Source organism: Oxyura jamaicensis, chromosome 3 (genome assembly GCF_011077185.1).
Source record: "Oxyura jamaicensis isolate SHBP4307 breed ruddy duck chromosome 3, BPBGC_Ojam_1.0, whole genome shotgun sequence".
In the NCBI taxonomy this organism is placed as follows: Eukaryota; Metazoa; Chordata; class Aves; order Anseriformes; family Anatidae; genus Oxyura; species Oxyura jamaicensis.
This window is the reverse complement of record NC_048895.1, coordinates 55108385-55131400: the sequence shown is the minus strand read 5'-3', so window position 1 is coordinate 55131400 and position 23016 is coordinate 55108385. Positions and strand designations below refer to the sequence as shown.

At 39.3% G+C, this 23016-nt stretch overlaps 1 protein-coding gene across 1 annotated transcript in view; it reads right to left on the bottom strand.

Moving 5' to 3' along the window:
- TULP4 (TUB like protein 4) overlaps positions 1 to 23016 on the bottom strand; it is a 156326-nt gene that overhangs the window by 55067 nt on the left and 78243 nt on the right. Inside the window, exons 3-4 of the mRNA XM_035320030.1 lie at positions 3685 to 3813; positions 3216 to 3377 (exon numbers count right to left, since the gene is read on the bottom strand). Of these exons, the coding sequence (XP_035175921.1) occupies positions 3216 to 3377; positions 3685 to 3813 (291 nt within the window). The remainder of the gene's footprint in view (positions 1 to 3215; positions 3378 to 3684; positions 3814 to 23016) is intronic.

Below are 23016 nucleotides of genomic sequence, written 5' to 3'. Positions count from 1 at the left end.
TAACACAAGTGTCATTCTGCTCAAGATATGGAGGACCCAGTCCTATGAAGTTTTCATATTGTGTGTATTTGCTTATTATTCTCAAGAGTCCATTGGTATAATGGGGCTGTGTGCCTTCGCCAGAAGCGTGCTCTGGATATAAAGTATACAGGAACAGGAAACTGCTAAAGCCCTCCACTCTGGCAGGACTGCAGAAATACAATGAAAATGACAGAATTAAATTCTAGTCCTCTTCAATTAATATGGAGAATTGCAATCAAAAGGCCTCTGTTTAGAATTAGCTAAAGAATCCCACAGTGCAATATCCAGACCCTAGACCTACGTGTGAACTACAGCAAAAATTTGCCAGTGACCTTCACAAGATCATCTGCTGAGACAGGATGCCGAGAAAGAAAGTGTTGCAGTCAACCAGGTCTCCTCTGACTCATAGTAAGTTTGTCCCCAGCACACAAGGAGAAAAGACTTTGGGAAGTATTAACCATGGAGTTTCAACCACAGGTGGCATCAACCACTACCTTGAAGGCCTCACGCACAAGTCTGTATCAGATCACAGGAAGGACAAAAATCCAGAGGACACATACGCTCTACCATCATCACAGATATGATTAAGAGTTTGACTCTCTATTTGACATATTTGACATGAAAGTATTGCTAACTCACCTTTATGTCAAAACAAGAAGATGGTTAGCAATACTATAGCTCCAACCATTCTTCTCCTCCACCAGAAAGACAGCTGTAGGAAATTCTCTTCTTGCAGAATTGCCAGAGAGCAGCTACAGCAGTCAGTGATAGACTACTGGTGTCAGACAGATGGGAGAAAAGACAAAATGAGACTGGAAGCAAAGAGGAGGATGCACGCTACAGATGACTGAGGGAGAAAGTTGAGAGAACTAAAAAGTGAGGTGCAAAACAGTCTATATTGAGTGCATTTTTAAGAAGACAATAGAAAAATAATACTGAACAGTACATTTCCCTTGGAAATTTAGCTCTCCAAGTTAATTGTGTCAGAGGTCAAGGTGCTATGGGGTGTAGTTTTCCAGAAATACTTTCAGTAGCAATTTTCATGGTGCCAGAGGGGTGACAAAAATAATAATACAAATGTAAATGTTCACATTTACCTTTCCCTCTCTGTACAGAGAAATAGATTATATTAGGCAATAGGGAAGATGCTGAAGCTACACTATACTAGAACATTCTTATCTCATTTGCACAGACAAATCAGGAGAGAAATTAGATAAGGAGCTAAGTTAGTAAGTGTATCCATTTCTGTATGAGCTTATTTGTGTGTAATAAATGCAAAGTCTTTTTTCCCCGAAATTTCAATTTTCAGTATGAACAGAGCACAGTCTCTCCTAAGAACCTCAGTGAATTATATTTCTTTGTGTCCCGGAGACAAATACATCTAAATACATATTAGAATATCTCTTCTCTTCACCAACTCTGGAGAACAGCACAAGGATTCATCATCAGTTAACATGCAAACCCCATAGTTTGGAGAACTGTAGAGATTAACATCAAACTTGTGGCTGGTTTTGGTTTCTATTTCAGTGAGTTTGTCAACAACAGAATGTCCTAAATCAAGCAAATTATTTTTACACGGCTGGAATTGGCCATTATGTTCACATGTGCTTATATGGATGCTGAACAAGTGTTTGTTTTCTGGAATAAGCACTTATGGAGCATCCAGTTTAGAAAGTACAAACATACGGGCGAATCTGAATTAAAAAGCAGTCATTCACCCCAAATTAAGCACTCAAGTGGCGATATTTACAAATACAGCAGTGAACTACAACCAAGAATCATACAAATGGGGTAGCCTCATATTTAAAAAATAGGACTGAGAGCTATTAGATGTTAGTTTCTCTCCTACTTCTGCTGCTTGTCTTTTCCTCTTGATCTTGAGTCAATTATTTACTGCCAAGACTTGAATCTCCCCAGATTCAAAAAGAGGCAGTTAGACTCCCTGGCTTTAAAGAGTAGTGTTGCAATAATTAATTCATTATTCTTTGCAGAGCACTCTAAAATTATTAGATACAGCTGTAGAAATGCATATTATTAGTGCTACTGTACTCCACTAGCAATTCTCAAAATAACCCTGCATATATCTTGTATGGATTTGTAGTATTCTGAATTAAAGTATCCAACCTATCCTAATAGGTTGGATATTAGGAAGAACTTCTTTACTGAACGGGTTGTTAGTCACTGGAATAGGCTGCCCAGGGAAGTGGTTGAGTCACCATCCCTGGAGGTCTTTAAAAGACTTTTTAGATGTAGAGCTTAGGGATATGGTTTAGTGGAAGATTTGTTTGCATTAGGTCAGAGGTTGGACTCAGTGATCTTGTAGGTCTCTTCCAACCTAGACTATTCTGTGATTCTGTGAAAGTCAGTGAGTGGTACCTTGAGTCCTGAACTAGTACGTTGTCTCAAAGGTGTAAAATGAAGAAAGGAAAATAATCCAGTCTTGATCATAATGCAAATTCTCTTTGCACTATTCTACTTCTGGAATTTCTTTTTAGTACACACATTAACCATAATGATAGCAAGTATGTGGAAGGAAAGACCATTCCACAAAGGTCAACAGCCGAATGGCAAAGGGCCATTGTAAATTCTGCAAATGAAGCCAATGGGCTAGCTCAAGCCCCACTATAAACGGTGAAGTGACCAGTATGATATGCTTCATTAGAAAAACAGTAAAGAAGATTTTTTTAACTCGCTTTTCCAAAGCTCAGCAAGTTTTGGGCTCAACTGTTAAAAAATAGCCTTTTTAAAAATTATGTGTTTTGCATAAGGCTGAGAAGCCCCTCTGACACAATCAGTTTGGTCCCTTGAGAAGGGACCTGTATGTCAGTTGAACTGCTTTTGCTGCAAGTGCAAACTGGGCAGCTCTATATTGAAGCAGCTGCTCAGATGTTTACTAGTCCATGCTGTATCTCTGCTCAAATGCATATTTTCACAATAGCTGCATCAATGAATTAGGGGTACAATTACAGATTCCCATCTCAAACAACTGACTTTGAATAAGACTGCATATGAATCAGAGTGAAAACTGATGATAGGCAACTTGGTACATTAGTATATTTAATTGTCACTATCTGTGGGAGCACCAGTTTTGACAGAACTGTTCTTACAAGGTATTTTATTTAACGACTTTTAAAGAGGTGTATTCTACAGCATAACACTGTGATATAATTAACAGCCTCTAAAAGCCCCATTACCTGTTGGTCATCTGGAGTCCATATGCCGCACGTGATCTGACTCTCCAAGTTTATTTCTGAAGACCAGTGTCTTTGTCCGCTGACTGAACCAACCAGCACAAATCCATCTCTATAGGAGATAAGGGCTTGAGTCCCATCATGGCTCCATGTAAAGTCGCTTACCTTAATATATCAAAGATAAGAAAATAGATGTGTTAGCCATGGAGTAATTTCTCATTGTTTTGATAAAAGGTAGCACTGCACAGAGCTAGGCAGGACAAGTAGTAGCAGTTCTGATTTCATGGCTATCAGATAAAGCAACTGCCCTTGCAAAGTGTCTTTGACACTTCTTGCATACTCCTTTCATTAAAAAAAATGTTTCATTTTCTCCTGAACATTTCAAAAAGCATAAAGTACTATTCATTGTCCTCTTCATTTAGTCTCTCGGGACTTGATCATTCTGGACTGAAGAGAAGATATGCATACCAACCTGTGCCCCACGATCATTCACAAGCTCCACAGACCATCTGCCTTCATATTGTATCCAGACAAATATTCCTCCATCTGCATCACAGGTTGCTAATTTCTGAAATGGTTCGTTCCATCTAACCAGCACAACCTTAAAAGATTACAAACAAAAACAGCATTACCAAAACTGTGTAGAGTGCTAACAGCTATTTTACAAGAAGCAGTTAAACAATACTGCAAAATAAACAACATTGCATTTAAATTCCGAAGAAGATGTACAAAACAGTAATTTTCAGCACAGTAGTAGGCGTCTCTCAAGAACAGCTGGAATCATTTTGTCATGACTGTCAGTGAACACAGGCTCTCTCCCCAATCAGGCCTTTTTGGAAGGCGTCACATGCTTTTAAGAAAAACACACACTATGCTGAAATGTAGCATTTCATTATAGAAACAGCAAACTGAAGGCCCTGTACCCAAACCACTTTCAAATATTCCTCATCATGATTTCCCTCATCACAATCTCCAAGTCTCAACTCTGCAAATGAACCTACACGCACTGAGAGAAGATCAAATTTCAATACTCATGTCACCAGTGACATGTTTCTAGAGTCCCCGCTTGTTAAAATACACAAATTTCGTAAAGAAATTGCTTTGCAGAATTGCTGTGCAGAAGGAATACAAAGCAGTTTTAGGCTCTCTACTCTGTGCATTCGAGCTATCTGAGCTTTTCTGGAGAGCCTAATCAAGTCCAAACCTGCCAAATTGCTCTCTCATTTATAATTAATATCAATTTAACAAATACAGTTATCTCTCAAGGCCTCAGTATAGAACTGAAAAAAAAAAACCACGTCATCCTAGTGCCTGAAGCAGAAATTAGCTGTAAAACCATTTACCTTCTGTTAATGACTTTTTCTTGAAGCCTTTTTTCTAAATTAGTTCTATTTCAAATACATTCTGATAAGGTTGGGATGCTCACATTCATACACAATGAGCTTCTCCGCCAGTTACATTACAGAGATATAGCATATACAAACAAAGAAAACAAACACGAAATTCTCAATCAGTAGAGTGTTATTTCAACTACTTAATGGGCACCCAGATCTAATGATGCTTTTTCATAAATCTAAATAGATAATTAATCACTTAAAAGAGACAGAAAGAGAAGACTTTCCTGAAATATATTCTGATGTTTACTGGGAAGCAAGGATGCTCCGAAATGTTCCAGTCCTAAAATGAACTCTGCATACACAGATCCACCAGACTTCACAATGAAAACAGCAGTTTTCAGAATTAGGATATAAATATGCATGCCTGAAACCAAAACTTGACAGCTGAAAAAAGAGATGCTCTTACACTTATTTAAGGAGCACTACACTTATTCGCCGAGTGCTATGGGTCACAACTGCAAAACATGCAAATCAGTGCAGCCCTCCGGTCCTGGAGGATCAACCCTTGAACGATTAAAAGGCTAAAAGAAAACTGTTTCTTCATGCATGCATGAAGATTATAGGAAGAAGTGAATATGACAAACCACGCCCTCTGTTGCTATGCAGCTAGGAAGAATCCCATTTGAGATCCTGCAGAAAAATGCTTTGCTTTACTTGAACCATGTAGAACCCAAAGCCAAGGATCTCGTCCTGCCTACGGTTGGGTGGATTATATTGTGACACTATATGGATTGTATTGTACTTGCCTGTTTTTTTTTCTTTTTATTTGTTTTTGGAAGAGCAGTAAATAAAATATTCCAGCATAGTAATATAAGCAGCTGTATTTTGGTTGAGGATTCACTCTAGTTCTTTTGTCTCAACAAGAACAGCAAAAATTTTCCATTTTTTTTTCTATTTCTTGTAACTCATATGCACACAGCCATCATTTCATCCACCCTGAGACAAAACACAACAACTACATAATTGCACTTGCCAGTATTGCCTAATGGTATCAGAAAAGTGAAGAAAACCCCATACATGACATCATGATAACTCTGAAAAACCTCGCTTTTGAAGGTTGGCAGCAGCTAAGGCTAACAATGACTCTACATAGAATTGAAGGCACTTATTAGCACTGAAAATCAGACCTTTAATGATTAGATGGTCCCCACACTGGACATTTCATAGATAAAACAAAATAAATTGCTAGAGTATTTACGAACAAAAGATAAAACTAGTTCAAATAACATTATGCTTTTTGATGAACACCATCAAATGTACTATCTGCCTCAAAATGTACTACTATCTGCCTCAAAATTGCCCTGCTTTACCTGGCAAAGATTTGAGACAAGAATATGAATTTATAGATTAGACAAACCAGCTGACTTAGTGATATGAATTATGGGCAAAGTGACAGGAATTATCTTGATGTGATTTGCATCTTTTCTATTTTAAATAGGAATCTTCTTAAAGCTAGAAGATAAGTTTTGAATCAAATGCTGTACTAACTGTATTTTCCCTCAATTTGATAAAACTTCGAAGGACACATTTGAATGTAAATAATATTACCAGTGCTCTCCTCCCTCCTTCCCAGTTAGTAACTTCCAAACCCTCTGTCTGGTGAGCTACAAAGGTCGAAACACCAATAAGCCCCTGGCTTTAAGAGTAATAATCTTACCACTTTATAATTACAAATGAAAATGAGACATTGATTTTATATGACTTCTGATAATAGCTCATAAGGAAGTAATTTCGCAATTTGAAAATTCAACTTCTTAAAACACAGAGCAAATGCTACCATTTTATGAGGACATTTTAAAGCTGTTTTCATCATTTGCATTTAACACCTGACTCCAGGTGCTGACTCTACAGCTGCTTTGGGTATTTCCAATTTCATTTGAGGCACTTAACATACTGAAGCAGAGACTAAGACAGGAAGAAGGTCTGCCCTAAGTATTATGACAACTTTTGGCTTTTATGTTGGTTAGAACATAAAATGATGAAAACATGCTCCATTGCCAGTGCACGTAAACGTATAAGCTTAAACTAGCCCTCCAGAAAGAAGAATTTTACTGCTCGCCCATAACACAAAGATAACGTTACTTTCGCTAACAGCTTCAAGTCACAGGGGCCCCATCTTTACTTCTGCTACCTTTATGGTTCTCTGCTTCCCATTCAGCATCTTCCCACAGGTACTCAAGGAATAAACTGTTTTATCTTGTAATGAAAGAAAAAAATGTTGGCGTGCCAAATAAAGTTGTCTGTGGACCGTGTGGTCTGCACAGCCTTTGCATACTGGCTATTTTATTTTTTTTTAATTACCTATAAAATTACCAGTTGTGCTTGTTCTACTCTATAAAAATTTTGTATTACAGACATTAGTAAGTTTCTAAATTGGTATCTCATGCAGAAGATGATCTCCCATATATAAAATACCAAATAACTCCTAGCCCAGTATAATCATTTAAGTACAGCATAAAGGCCAAATCATCATACCAAATAGGATTCTTGCCATGAAGTTCAAGGAGCTTTTGAATCAAGATCTTACATTTTCTTTGAGTTCCTTTTTAGACAATGCTTAGTGGTGAAAAGTTTATTTGAAAAGTGGAATATTTAGCATCATTTATAGCTGTTTTAATTGTCAACTTGAATTTCAGGAATTAAATTTAAATGTTAAAGATGCTACAAACTCTCCCCAAGAACTGACTTCATATTATAAAGAAGAAAAACAGGGGCAGACACTTAAGTATCTGCATCAACCTCAGACATAAATGTGGTTGACTAGTCACAATTCACTTTTTATCTTTTGCTGCTTTTACTTCTCTGAAGGTACATTGTTACTTACCAAAGAAAGGTATTTACTACATAGAAACTACCATTATTCAAAAGCACGTAGACAATTTGTAAGAAAGCAGGTGTAATTCACTAGGTGAAACAGCAAGCACACACACAATTTTACAAATTGTTCCAATTTCTGCTTTTAATTTTTTTATTCTTTTTTGTAGAAGAGTCCAAGTTTGTTAATGGCAAGCAAAACCCCAGCGGAGACCAAAGACGCCAAGGATACAAACGCGCTGGGCTATCACATTCCCCTCATGCTGACAGGGGGCGTGGATTCCCATTTTGAGAGCGCTTCTCTGACAAAGCCACTCTGAAGGTATTTGTTCCTTTTCTTCCATTGAAAGCCACCACGCTAATGTTCAGTACCACATCCTTCACATCTTTTATTCACACATGCATACAAGAAAAAAGGAAGCTTGGGTACAACTATCCTTTCATCTCCATCCCTTCTGGCAATATTGAGATATTTGCAGTCTGATGGACATTCGTTCTCCGTCACTCAGCTTGGCACCACTTTCCACTGTGTATGGGACTAATTGCCGAGCTCTGCTAGTGTCCACCAACTCAGCAGTGAAACCATTCATCTCCAAAAGAAACCTTCTGAATGAGCACGCCTTAATAAGAGATCACGGAAAGGTGGCAGCACAACTTCTTACCAAAGGATACTCCTTTGCTGAGGCTGTTTCAGACAAAGTTATCAAAATTACATAAAATACAACTCTTAGCACTATTTTAGATCTGTTCAGTCATTTAAATTATTTTAATAAAGAAGAATCCTCTAGTAGAAAGGAAAGGAAATGGCTAAGTATAAAGCTGTACCTCAAAGTTTAGAGCATTCACAATGTGAAAAGAATGTGAACTTTAGGTTGGGAAATGAAAAACTTGAATAAATGTGAAAGGTTTAATCTTGGAAAATTTTAGATATAGTATTTTCCTGTTCTGAAATTTCTGCATGCAAATTGTTTCCTGCACTTTTTATACATGTATAGCAAATGTTAAAGGATTATTATGGCTTTTTTAAAAAAGTATGGAACTTGGAAAAATCACCAAAAACTACATGCTTTTGAATTTTTCTTTCCAAATGACACATATATGTGTATATTTATTTATTTAAAGTTTCTATTTTGGTTAATGTTCATTTTCAGCCAAACACTTTTATTGTAAAAATTCTGACCATCTCTAGGGAAAACCCAGCCACTCTCTGGGAGCATTAGGGCATCGGCAGCCTTCCTGCACTGCAGTCAGGACCTGCATACCATCATCATTCCTGTCCATGGTCAGTAAGACCACAGCTGGTGAAATCTTGGTCCTTGGAACTCATCTGGTAAACTGCAATGGATTAGAAGCACAACTTGGTGGTACCTCGGTTTCGTAACTACCTTTGTGATTTTAGTCTATCTTCCTTTCAGCCTTCTCCCCGTTACATTCTCTCTAGTCATCTCAGCTGGCCCAAGATTTGTTCCTTTCAACATTAAAAAAACTTGTTTATGCATAAAATTAAAGTGGAAAACATTGGTAACTAATGTGCATTCACTTCCACTATAACGGAGTTATCAAAACAAAAATAATTGATAACACTTCTCGATAAAAAATGTGCAAACGTAAACAGTTTATGAGCAACAGTTACTTCTTGCCTTCATGGACACTCTGTTTAGAAAAGTCCTTGTCATATGGCAAAGGAAATATCTGTAGTATTCTAATTTAAACAGCAGCAGCAATTTACTTTTAAGATAACTTAATTATCCTTTAAAATTTCAATTTCTATTTTATTCTAAAGCTTTTTGGTCCATGACTTCAAATAACTAAACAAAGTCTGATCAGTCACTGGCCTGGAAGATCATCAAGTTTCTTAGAAAGACACTGCCAGAGAAAGATCATCATCCAGCTAGTATTTATTAAAGTCTTGGACCAAAACTTTTGAGTAATCTCAATTCTGAGGTGGCAAACATATCATTTGTAGTAAATGTGGCTTCTTCCCAATAGAAACCAGGTTTGGTGATTCAAATTAATTACATAATATGGAGGGCTTTTTCCCCCATACAATACTAGACTTTGCTAAAATTTATGCTATTCTGAGAGCTTTTCTTATCCCTAATTTCACTATAGTTTTTGGAGGAGGTAGCTGAAAATATTACAGCAATCAATATTCCAAGAGCAGAAGTCCTTAATCTAGAATGCCATATAATATTCATTACTGAAATCTTACCTCTGCAGTTCTTAAAATATGCCATCTATAATTGCTACAGAGGCAAGGGACAAACATACAGAGAAAATAAATGAATAAATAGCTAAAGCAATTATCAAATTTAGGAAGATGTTATTAGAGAAACAAAGTGCAGGCACTGTAGTAATTTTTTTCCACCTCTGATCCTCCATCCACTTTACTGGAGAGCAGGCATACGCTGACAATACAAGTCTTCTCCAGCATTGCTCTTCCCTTAGCAACATAAGCTACAGAGATCTGCTGGTACATGGACTACTGCAGCAGTAAAGAGTGGGGAACACTTGATGGGAAATACTCGATTACAATGCGATTTGCCACAAGAGAAGAGCTGAACTCCTTTATCCAATGCTAGCATTTCGAAAACTAGCAGTGAACTAGGCATTTTTGCAGGGTGCACAGGGTTTGATGCACTATAACTCCATTAAGCACATACAGTATTACACAACCTGTGCAATTGCTGGCTTTTTTTCCCCCTTTAAGTCATACTGCTTTTCTAGTGCTATTCAGAGTGCTGGTATTGAGTCCACCTTCCATGCAGTGAAGGCTAAAGACCTGACTGTTCATAAGACACAAACAAAAAAACTGCTGAAGGAGATTATACTTAATAATGCCTACAAGTACAGGGCTCAGTCTATCTGAAGGCTTCCTCCAGTCCTGTACTTTTAAGGAAGCACCTACATTTTTAAAGGAAAATACAAGGCCTCGAACAAAGCACTGGGAAAGGGGATTGGAAAATCTATCTAGAATCTTCTGAGCATCATGATTTGCTATATTGACTAATCATATTATGCAATTATGTATTTTACTTACATATGATATGAGTGTGTGCATGAATGCATACCCGCTATTAAATCCTTGAGGAAACTACATCAATCTTGCACGTTTTTTGACTTGTTAGCTAATCAGAGTGATTTTTTATAATAATAATGCAATTTAGAAGTGACAACAGGTGCCCAAAATAAGCAATAGAAGTTAAGAAGCTGCTCCTTCTTCTCTATATGTTTCCTATAAGCAGTGCTGGGTCCTGAATGGATTCTCAAGGACACCTCGACTCCAGAGCCCCATTTCTGACTCCCAGCCCATCAGTGCAAACAGAACTGGCTCAAGCAAGGGTTTCAGGCTTGCTTCCCAAAAGAACCCGGGAACTGACTCACTTCCCCACCCGGCAAATTCAGTAGGGAGACCTGGAGCACAGCAGCCTGGCTGCAAGCTCTGCCACCACTTGCTTTAGCTGGGACAAGCTGTCAGCGCAGCCCTGCAGGTTTCTCACCACTGTAAGAGGCGATAAAAGGCAATCGCTGTAAAAATCACAGCTCCCATCTTGCAGCAAGACCCATCCGTGCAGATTTCATAGGAATTATCTATGTGTGCTCTGCAACAACCAGTGCTTTCCATGGGAAAATGTGAGTTTTCAGGTGTTCTAAAAGATGAAATTTTGTGGTTCTGGACAGTCTGCAACTGAATGACAATTCCCTGTTAATTTTCAGGAAAATTGGTTCTGCATACGCTTATTTCATTGAAATGAAAAGTTCAACTACTTTTTAAATATCAGTATTCTTAAAATAAAAGCTATTTGAGTTCCTCCCTCCTAATTTCCCATGCTGTCAATAAGTTCCTTGCAATTTTTCTTCCTTTCATCTTCACTTAGGATCTTTACTTCTTGCCATGGTAATAGTGTCATGATAATTCTCTCCATTCAAATTACTTGAATTGTGCAGATGAAGAGCATTACGTAGGTATTCTTCCTACTAATAGTACTAGACAAAAATCACCAGATGCAGTAGACAGACAACCAAACTACCTCTCTTGGGGTGGCACACCCAAGTTCCTATCCTACTTTTCTTATATTGCCTTCCCTAATGATACCCTCAATGTCTCTCACACACACGCAGAGCTTTGACTTTTTGTTTCCAGAGATATTACACCCAGGTAGAAGTGCTTCGCTTTACATATGTAGCTGTCAGTTTCCAAGGTACAATACACATAAAGGAATTATTATTAAGAAAAAAACTACTACTATTAATAACAAACACTGTGCTGCAGCTGAAGAACTGTAAATTTAGAACAGTCAGTGTCTAAATTTCTTGCTTTCTTTCCCCGTCTTTCATCATTTTTACTAAGCACATCAAAGTGAAGTCACAGCTCCCACTGAAGAGCACAGGAAAAGCTTTCTGAGAGCTGGCATTAACGAAGGCGATTGAGGAACATTCCAACAGATTGCTCCATTAAGAAAAATAAATGGAGTTTTCTTCCTATAGTTTGGAAAGTAGCTGTGCCACAGATAATTTTGCATATTTGGGGTTAAATTTGTGAGGGAGAAGAAGAGATGGGACCAGAACTGTATCAACAGTCAAAGACTGAACCAGTAAAAAAGTTTTTTTTTAATCATAAATAATCTTCTTCATGCCTTTGAGCACGCACTGCTTGAAGGTGTCCGTGGCACACGTCTCACGTGTCTCAGCCCACGAAGACACACAGCAAGAAAAATATCACGAATCATTTCCTTGGCTTTAGAAGAGTTTTCCTGAGCTCTCCAGAAGTAGTTATGCTGACTTTTGTAGGTTCCTGCAAAAGCAATGACAGCTGGAGGAATTTGTGCTGACCCAGGCTTAGATCCGGATTTCTCACTTTGGAGCACAGGGAATGCCTGGGAAGGGGCTGAGTAAAACTGCCAGCTCACAGCAGCGGCTGCATGCGGACTGTGGTCAAATGGATGGTGAAGATGTTATCCGAGACAGATGTTTCATTAACAGAAAACACCATCCAAATTCACAGAATCACAGACTGGTTTGGGCTGGAAGGGACCCTAAAGCCCACCCAGTTCCAACCCCCTGCCGTGGACAGGGACACCTCCCACCAGACCAGGCTGCCCAAAGCCCCAGCCTGGCCTTGAGCACCTCCAGGGATGGGGCATCCACAGCTTCTCTGGCCAACCTCTCCCAGTGCCTCACCACCCTCATACTGAAAAATTTATTATAGCCAATCTAAATCACTTTCAGTTTATATCTGTTGCCCCTTTTCTGTATATACAGGCCCTGTTAAAGTCTTTTTCCACCTTCAGAGAAAGAAATTCTCTGTCTTCTTTAGTCTAAATAGTAAGAAAATTAACTTTCTTCCTGGAAATACTGAAGTAGCCTCCAGATATTTCAGGGGTGGCCTTTAATAACCCTTACCTCTGCCACTGGCATTCAGAAAAACTACTGTCACCATCTATGTGCACTGACGGCACTGCAGCTGCCCACAGCCCGCGGGCACGCCTTCTGCAGTGGGCAGCAGCTTCCACTCCACATCCTACATTAAGGGTCTGATGCTTTATCACAGGATTTCACTTTTTGCTTGAAAAAAGTGTATTATTCTGCCAGCAGCTGTCAGCTTGCTTTTTCTGCTCTTCTAAAAGGAGCTTCAATTGCTATAAATTCTATTTAGACAAATAAAGCAAGATTCATGTGAGAGATTGTATAAAAGGTACTAGCTCCAGTGTTTTAGAAATACAGAGAAACCCTCACAAGGTCCAAATGGCTAACTTTTCCTTCCCTTCCCTTTAACTGGAAATCTAATTTCATGGTATAATGTTATCAGTAAGCTAAGTGTGGCATGTGTCCCAGCTGGGGACCTAACCTAAGTGTGATCAGAGGGAAGGCTGGACCAGCAATAAGGTGCTGAGACCTTTCCCCTTTTGTGTTTTCTTTCACAATGCTCAGAGCATGAACGAGGCTGGCAAAGACTCAGATCATCTGTTCAGCTCCAGAAAGAGAAGAGGCCAGGGAGAAGCAGACCAGTTTACCAGCAATAACTTTGTCAGTAAGCCCACAGGAGGTAACTGTAGCCCGGGTAGCCAAGAAAGCCAATGGCTCCTGGCCTGCATCAGAAATAGTGTGACCAGCAGGACCAGGGAAGCATCTATTACTTCATATGCAGCACTAGTGAGACCACACCTCAAGTACTGTATTTAGTTTTGGGCCCCTCGCTACAAGGTGGACACTGAGTTGCTGGAATGCCTTCAGAGAAGAGCAACAAAGCTGGTGAAGGGATGAGAAAACAAGGCATCTGAGGGGCACCTGAGGGAACTCGAGTTGTTTAGTCTGGAGAAGAGGAGGCTGAGGAGAGACCTCATTGCCCTACAACTACCTGAAAGGAGGTTGCAGCGAGGTGGGTGTCTGTCTCTTTTCTCAGGTTACATTGACAGGACACATGGAAGCAGCCTCAAGTTCTGTCAGGGGAGGTTTAGATTTGGATGTCAGGAAAAAATTCTTGCAGAGGGAGGTAAGGCACTGGGACAGGCTGCCCAGAGAAGTGGTAGAGTCCCCATCCCTGAAGGTATCTAAGAGATGTGTGGATGTGGTGCCAAGGGACATGGTTTAGTAATGGGACTTGATGAGTCAGGCTGATGGTTGGACTCAATGATCTTGAAGGTCTTTTCCAATCAAGACGCTTCTGTGATTCACCCACTCTCCATGTGAGCAGCTGGTACCCTTTGCAAGTAACAGTACAGTTGCTCATACATTGGGAAGAGTGTTGATGCTCCCCAGCAAGTTTTGTTTATTTGCTTTGCAGATGAATGCCACGTATGCCTATTTTTAAAAGGTATCTTGGGGTTGGCAGCCCACCCGCCACATATGCCTATTTTTAAAAGGTATCATACGGCTGGCATCCAATCCCCAATGGAAGGCAGTCTGAAGGCAGTCTGACCTTTAAAGGCACCAGGGGATGATTCTGGCAACTCGGCAACTGCAAGAAAAACTTGTTTGATAACTAGTTTGAGGATAAAATGTACTTAGCGTGAGTAAGAAGTCTTTTTAAAAATACCTAGGCTGTCAACATCTCACTGAATACATTTAGGAGCCTTGATAGTAAACTGACAACACGAGGACTCAAAAAGACTCTAAAGCCTTACAAATCTTACATTCCTTAAGTCATACACTTAATCTCAAGAAATACATGCTCGAAGTGTATTAATCCCAATGTTAAAAGGATTTGCCACACCTGATCACCTACCTAAGAGGAAAGCATCCCTGGTACCCCTCACAGGTACCAAACACGAAACACAAATGAAGAGGCTCACAGAACCAGTGCCAAAGGAACTTCATAATCACCATGCTTAATTGTGGCTTCAAAGGACTAGAGCTGTAGGGGACGTCAGACGTTTTCCAAAAAAAATCAAAATGGCTATATCCAAGGTATAACCAATAAATGTATTTGGGCAGTTGAGGAGCTCTGTCAGATCACTTGTCAGAACTGGAAGTTGCATGCAAGAAATGGAAATGAGATGCAATATGAACATAAAGTGGATGGCAAGATGTTATCTGTTTCATAAGTTTTCATTTAAATAAATTTCCTAACTATTCCTTCAAGGGATATTAAGGAAAATAGTTGGGTATATTTTAAGAAAATGTACTAAAGCACAAATTCAATCACCCACAAGCACAAGCTATCTGTGTAGTATGCTCTTGGAGGTGAAACTGGTAGAGGTCTGCTGCTTCTCCCATCTGAGAGACAAGAGAACTACGGTGATAATGCTTACAGTTTTACATGGTCTGCTCTTGACTCCCATCCCTTCACAGGAAGGCTTAAGTTCCAAAAGCTCTTTCACAAAAAAGATACCTGTTTCCTAAGATTTTTATTTTTTTTATTTATTTTTACAGCTATGCCATGGTCACTTCCGGTGAGGAGAACTCCTTTGTAGTACGTACACTACTACCATTGTCTCTAATTAAGGGTCTTCCTATGCTGAAGCATTCCTGCAAGATACTTCTATTTAATTGCCTGTACACGCTCTCTAAAAGTGCAGAGGCAATCCCAAGTTCCCTAAAAATAAATCAAAGCTGAATGTTGATAAGGATGAGCAAAGGATAAAATAGCACTTTCATCTCATTCCTTTTTAAGACATAAGATTTTGCTTTGCTCTCATTTCTGTATAGATAAAAGCACCACGGTAGAGAAACGAGAGACTAAAGAAAGGTCCACCAATGTTAGAAATAAGACATGCAATAACCATGCAGAGCTGAGAGTTCCTTGGGTTCAAGCATTTGGGTTTGAACGAAATACGAAAAAAGCACCAAATTTAAAATTCTTCCTTATTTACCCTACACTTTATTAAAAGTCCATGAGCCCAAAGCTCATTTCACTAAGGTCTTGTAAAGTCACCTTACAGATGATATAAATCAAGACCACTTAACAGCATCAACATTTGCATTCACGTTTGGGCTGTGTAAAAGAAAGCCCTGTAAATGGATTTCAAGCTTTAAAAACAAGAACTAAGTAACACTTAGTGACATCCACCTATGCACTATTGCCATATGTTAATTCACAGACAATGCACATCTTCGTTACAAGTTCTAAGATGAGGGGGTGAGAAAACCAACCTAAATCCACCACACAAGACTTTTTTTCTTCTTCTCGGGGTAAAAATTCAGAAAAAGACATTGGATGCAGAGTCACAGATGCCCTGTAGCAGATCCTATCTATGGCTTTTAATTCCATCTGTTCTTCCTAGAAATATGCAACCAACAACAAAGTATTACATTCAAAACAATGGATCACCAAATAATTACACACACACACAAAGACAGGATAACAATAAACATTACTGAAAACTACTGAAATGAAATAGATCTACTCAGCTTTCTCAAAAGCAGATACTTGGGGAATCCTTACTATCTACTTTGTAAATGTTATCTTGTTTGGGAATTACCCCAGGGTATAGGATCACTGGAAAAAGTCAGTGAAGACTCTAGGACAAGCATTCTTCCTTCTATTTGATCTTTGCAGTTTGGTGGTTAAAAATTCCTGATGAAGTGTTTATATAATAGTGAAATATAATCTTACCACTTTAGATGTCTATAGACATGCACAAAAACGTTATTCTAGAAAAGATATATATATAATCTGAAGTCAGCCAATGATTCCCTTGATGATTTTACAGGGTAGAATGGAACTTAGCTTGCACCTACTTCACTGAAATCACCGCAACAGTCCTCCAGACAAGTGTTATATGGGATGTGACTGCAGCACAAACTCTGTGCAGGCCATCTCCCAAGAGGTGAACTTTCTCCATTGAGAACTGCAGCAAAACCTTGAGTTGTTTTTATTTATTTTTATCCAGCAATGTAAACATAAAAGACCTTAAAATTCAGAGAGACATGTCAAAAACTGTTGTTCAAATGTGATTATTTCTCTTGACAGCTACAACACTTCTACCTTTACTATTTTTTTCAAACACAAGGAAGTAAAAATAATCCAAACTTCAATAAGAGCACAGATCAGCACTTCAAATCTATTAACATTTCTCAGGTGATAATAGCTGTGCACTAATCTAATTAAAGTGAGTTACAAGGCAGAATGGAGACAAATGGTATAGCTGGGCATTTCACTGCTGAAGTGGGACTATTTTACTATCCCAAATTGCCAAAGAAATGCTAAACTATCATTATCCTGATCATGAAGTCCAACCATGAGACCTCTAAGTCAGTTATGTGCAATTGTAGAACATTCCTAGCCATCTGAGGAATACCAGGGACTGTAAATTAGTCACAGAAACTGAGAAAAGAAAGCATTTGTATAATCTTTATTTGACTGCTTGGGCTGTCTTTGCACGACCCGCAGAGACACTGAGATCCTAAACCTTTTGTGAGAATGACGAAATTTAACCAAATTAATTTGCCAAGGCAGGACAGCAGCTTTAACACCCACCGTGAAGCCACCACCTGAACCCCAGCCAGCTGCTGCCGCGTGGGTTTGCGTATATGATGTTCAGCTAGCAGCATCTGGGGCAGCTCTTCAGGTGCCTGTATAATTGCAGACATGGACGTAGAAAATGAAGTAAAAAATGAAATACAGTCTATCTGAAGTGTTGCCCCTTGTTCACTTCCCACACACAAACCCAACAGTTCTGGTGAAGTACCCATCTCAGCTCTAGTCAGCTGATCCATCAGGAAAAAGCAAAGGCAAAAGTCAAAGCAAGCACAACTCTTAAGCTGCTAACAGTGTTATCCTCCAACAGGATGCAGACCAACCTCACACAACTGCCGCTACTCCTCTGCGCTTCTCTGCAGTAACCCTTGGTGCAGAAAGCATGAAGAAGTTTTCACACTGATCCCAGCTAAGCAGGCCGAGGGTGCAACCACAGCAGTGCAGGTATACTACCCTGAACGCAGGATGCATGGCATATTGACTAACACAGATAAAAATACCAGTCTGGAGCTCAACAGGTGTTAATTTCCAAGAAAGTGAGCACAAATCGGTGGCTCCCAAACTGCAGAGCTGATGGGAGGCCAGGACAAGAAGCTGTCTGCCAGTCAAGAGAACTGTATTAAATAATACAATTTACCAACTCGTCATCGAGTGTGTCCACCCATGCGGGTCCGTGAGAAAAAATTTAGCATCTCCATTACCAAAGGCTGTCAGTCACTGACAACAGGTATCCTGACTGCATACATATCCAGAACGAGCTAAGACATGCTAAAAAGAGAAAGAGCTGTTTTCCAGACTGAAAGAAATTGAGAAAGAGGGAAGACAGCAGAAAAAGAAGGATGATGATAAAGAAATGGAACAAGACAAAAAGCAAGAATTTTTTTTTTTTTTTTTTTTTTGAGTAGTAACACTGATGTACCTCCCTTTATTTTTATTTTAGTTACCACCATCTTAAATAACTATACTATTTAGAGTGCATAAATATGTGTGGTTAAGCTGAAATCTGTAGTCCAGGCAGTTACAGTTAAAAATTTACTCCCCCACCCCATCCCCACCCCCCCCAGAAGCTGCTATATGATATAAACCTATGCTGTACAAAAGCTGCCCTTCTGTCACTCAAACATCTCCACCCACAGTTTTGGTGCAGGGATCCTTTTTTTTTTTTTTTTTTTCCCCCCTCCTTGTGATCTTCTGCTTCACGTGAAGAGTTTGGCATATTTTTTGACCTTGTTCCCAGACGTCCCTTTAAAGTAATGCCCCTGGGAGGTGAGAAACCTTCCCAGCTGCAGACAGCCCAGCGGCAGTGGTTTGAGCAGCCAGCAGCACTGCGGCAGGCAGAGTCCCCTGCTGGCCCTCACCACCAGGAAGGGGAGCCAGGCCCCTGCTTTTCTGATGCTTCTCTTCTGTGTGTAAGGGACTGTGGCAAGACACATGGGCAGGATAGGTCAGTTACTGGCAAAAAAAAGCACTTGAAGAGCTGTCTATTGGAAATGCGTTGCACTCCAGCCACCAATACAAAGGTGACAGCCTAAACACAGTCTCTCCTTCTCTCTCCTAGCAGAGGAGACCACTGGTTGCACAAAGTTATCCAACCTTGCCAGAGTGAATCTGCTTTGATGACAAGAAGTAGTCTCAAAAAAACAACTACTCTGTACCCTCAAAAAACCATCCAGTTTGCCAGCTGTGTATATATATATATATGTGACGTAAGTGCAAACTTTAGCACTCAAAACACGCACACAAAAAGCTCCATGCCTTCAGTACACTTCATGTTTTTCTTCCAATAGATTAATCTTTTAAGAATAGGCAAAAAGATGGTTTTATAAAGAGTTTATCATCTTTTCTTACAGCAACATTATTAATGAAGGTGGAGGCTGTCTAGCTCGGCGTGGACTCAGGCCTCCACCCACCATTTCAGCCACAAGGATGTATTTCACTATTGCTAAGACACAGGGAGAAAATTCATTTTATTCTCTTTGTGCAGAGATTCCTCTCCTCAATGAAGCTCCTCAGGAACCTAAGGTGAGGACTGTATATAACTTCCAGGTATCTGCTGCAGTATCCACAATAAAAAAAAGGATGAGCAACTCAGATAACCTTGGAAGATCTTCAGCATTACCAGACAGACCCCTGGTCCCTGCTGGTGAGGAGAGGCAGGGACAGCAGCTACATGACCCACATGCTGGGGAGCACGATGAATTTCCCTGGGCTCTTTTCAGCTTTTACTTTGAAGCAGCAGCCATCTCACAAGTTTCTGAATTATCATAACCCCCAGCTCTGCCCACAATACAGATAACTAAAAATCATAGTATTTACAAGCAAGACATTCAGTTTAGCTTATCATGATAAATAAGATACCAGATACCTACTAGGAATTACTTTGTTATTATGTAGTACCAACACAGAGGCTCTGATTCAGGTTTGAGATACACTGGCCCACTTTGTTTGCAATGGATGCAGTACAGATTTCCAACAATCCGAACACCAGCTAAGAAAGTGCAATACTCTACAAAATGCCAAATAGCAGATTTTGAAAATGTCACCCTTGTTTTGGCTGCCCTGCAATTCTGTACGGACTGCATTCACAGCTAACCCTGTTAGCAGCTTTGTCTTCATTTCTTATGAAATAAAAACTGTATCATGATGCAGCTGGCCAAGTGACCAATAATTTTACTTCTATTTGACTTTGCAGAGAACGCAAGGGAGCAATAAATAAGGAGTTCAATCTGTTACACAGATAGAAAGATTGCAACAGGGAAACCGGACAACCCTGGAAGGCAAGAATTGCTGCTGCTCTTTTTTATTGCTGTAGCATAAAGAAACATCAACCAGAAGAAACCCTTGCTTTGCTGGAACTACACAGTTCATTGAAATTTACTGTCCTTTAAGTTTTTGGTCTTGAAGACAACGCAAAAAGCAAACTAAGGAAGCACTGCAGGTATGGCTAGCTCTCCCAACATGTAAAATGACTGTTACTTGTTCAACACATTTGAGAGGGATAAACCACAGTTCGGGAGCACAATCCCTGTATGACCTAATGTGATGTAAGGGTCACTGTCAGGCTACCAGATGTTGGCCATGAGGATGATAGGAAATGCACATCTGCCCACCTAGGACAACACCCAATGCAAATGTTAACAAAGGTACTGATTACCTGTGGCGTAGAAAGCAGTCTTCAAGGAACTGAGCTAAAATTGACCCGTTTCTCAGAGACCAAGCGAAAAAATATTCAACTTCTAACAGTTCAGCTGATACATGAAGCACAGACTAGAGATGAAAGTTGTCTGATCCACATCCGAAAGCCTGAGCCATCTAGCTTATATAAGCATGGCATCACTGCAAAGTAATTTTTATAATCTAGATAGTTTATCCTTCAGTTCACACCAAAAAAGAGAGGAAAAGTAATGAGAAGTACATAAAGTTCTGCTCTATTTTTTTTTCCCCAGGAGAATCTTTAAGAAAGTTTCACCAGGCAAAGCATTTCTACCAATTTATTTCAAAGCAAAAATATTGCTATTTAAATGATGGTTTTGACCTGACAATTTCTACATTTCTGTCAAAGACCTTTAAAGAGGTAGTTACCAACTTCAAAACAACTGCCTCAAACAGTATACATATGCCCAGGTGCTATCCTTGCCTGTCAGCAGCTGTGCTACCAGATCTTCTGTATCAACTCATTTCAACTTCCCTCCCACAACAAACCTTTCTTCTGCCTCCACTTTGGCACGCTCTCTCTGTTTAACTCTTCAACTATTATCTCTGTTATTCTCTTTGCAAACACCGATTTTCCACTGTTTATTCATCTGCATCATTTCTGATGCCTTTGAGAAAAAACAAAACAAAACAAAACAAAAAAACCTTTATATTAACCAGAAAAACAATGAAATAAAATAAGATTCTGCAAGAAAATGTGGAACAAACACCATTAAAGTATTCAATACTCTAGATATACAACATGCATTTAACACAGGTATCATTAAATAAACACTGCCACATGTAAGTTGTCCACATGCGCTCCAGGCCGTTCTTTCTGACTGCCACAGTGCTACGAAGTCCAATTTCAAAGCAAAAACCACTGACACCGAGACATTCTCTCATCAAGCAACAATGGCATTACCTCAGACTGGGCTGAAGAAAATATTTTTCTTTATTCTGTGCAAAATTTTGCTTTCTTTCCTCTTCATAACTTACAGGTTTTAAAGTAATGGTGTTTCTTTTTGTTTTTAACATTCTTAAAGGAGTTTAAAAAACAATATAAGTAATTGAAGATTTTGAGATATTGGATTAAAATAATAAAAAAATACGCATACTGGCAACACAGAGTCATAAGAAGAATCACCAAGTACTGGAATGATGTGGAAAAAAAAGAAGGGAAGACACTACTGTATCATCCTACTACATGTTACTGTAAGTAGGAGGATGATATTCAGGAAACCATATTTTAGATTAAATATCAAGAAAAGCTTCCAGCAATGAAAGTAATGGTTGAACGATATTCCAAAAGAAAATGTAGAATGAAACCAAGCTTTGGAAACACTTCATAAACATTTTTACATAGCATTAGAAAGTATATTGCTGAGGCTTACTTTGTTGTTATTAAGTGAATACACATGGCTATTGCAATTCAGTGATTACACTGCTAGAATATTACATTCTTATTCATTTACTGAGATTTAAGAAATATCTTTTATCAATAACAAAAAAATACCACAATATACACATTTTAATGCTTTATAGAACGATAACACTTTAAAGCTCCCTTGAGTGCTGACATGTTGTGCAGATATGCAATACAGATGCATTATTTCAGTATGTGGTAAAAAGGAAGATAGCGCCCTGGTCTGTGCAAGAGGGCAAGGTGAAATGATCTGTATCTCTATAAACTATGATTAAATCACAATTTTTGTGTTTATCTGTAGACTGGGGGTCTAGATAGTGGCTGCTTAGATGGTCTGCAAGTTGTTTGCATGATTGCATGCAGATCTGCAAGCAATCAGCCACTCCAGTAGGGTTTGCTGTGTGTGTGCTCTTCCTTACACTTCAAAATGTCAGTGTGCTGGCATTTTCAAAGTACAGCATCTTCCTACAGAACAACGGATGAAGTACAGGAGTCATTCACTTTTTCCAAAACCATTCCACAAACCGGTGACAGCACCAGCAGCTGACCAAACAAATCCTTTTGTAAATCATTTGCCCTTATTACTAAACATCCAGTGATCTTTGAAGGGAAAGAGAGCTAATCTTATGAGGTGGTTCTGAGCAGATCATGTCACAATATAGAAATCATGGCATCTCCCTTCTCCAAAGAAAGTAACAGAAGAAAGGGAGTTTTTTTTAAAAAGTGACTACTTGTTATTACTGCACTGTAATTCACTGATAGTATGTTTCTGTAGAAAATACCAAGGAAAACGTTGTTGTAGCTGATTATGCCCATGGTATGTGTGATGCCAACACCTTGCCCGCTGCTTGGAGTGGGCTGCGGAAGGGGCACCCAGCCAACGCTCGTGACACTGCATGTGCTGACAGATCCAAATTCAGCCTCTGAAGAACAATTTTGTTCTCAACACAAACTTCCCACTGTTTGCTGAAGCTGACACCTTTGTCAATGGGAGTGAGCACAAGTCGGGATGTTGCACAACCTGGATGTTGCACCTCAGCAGACAGCAAGGGAGAG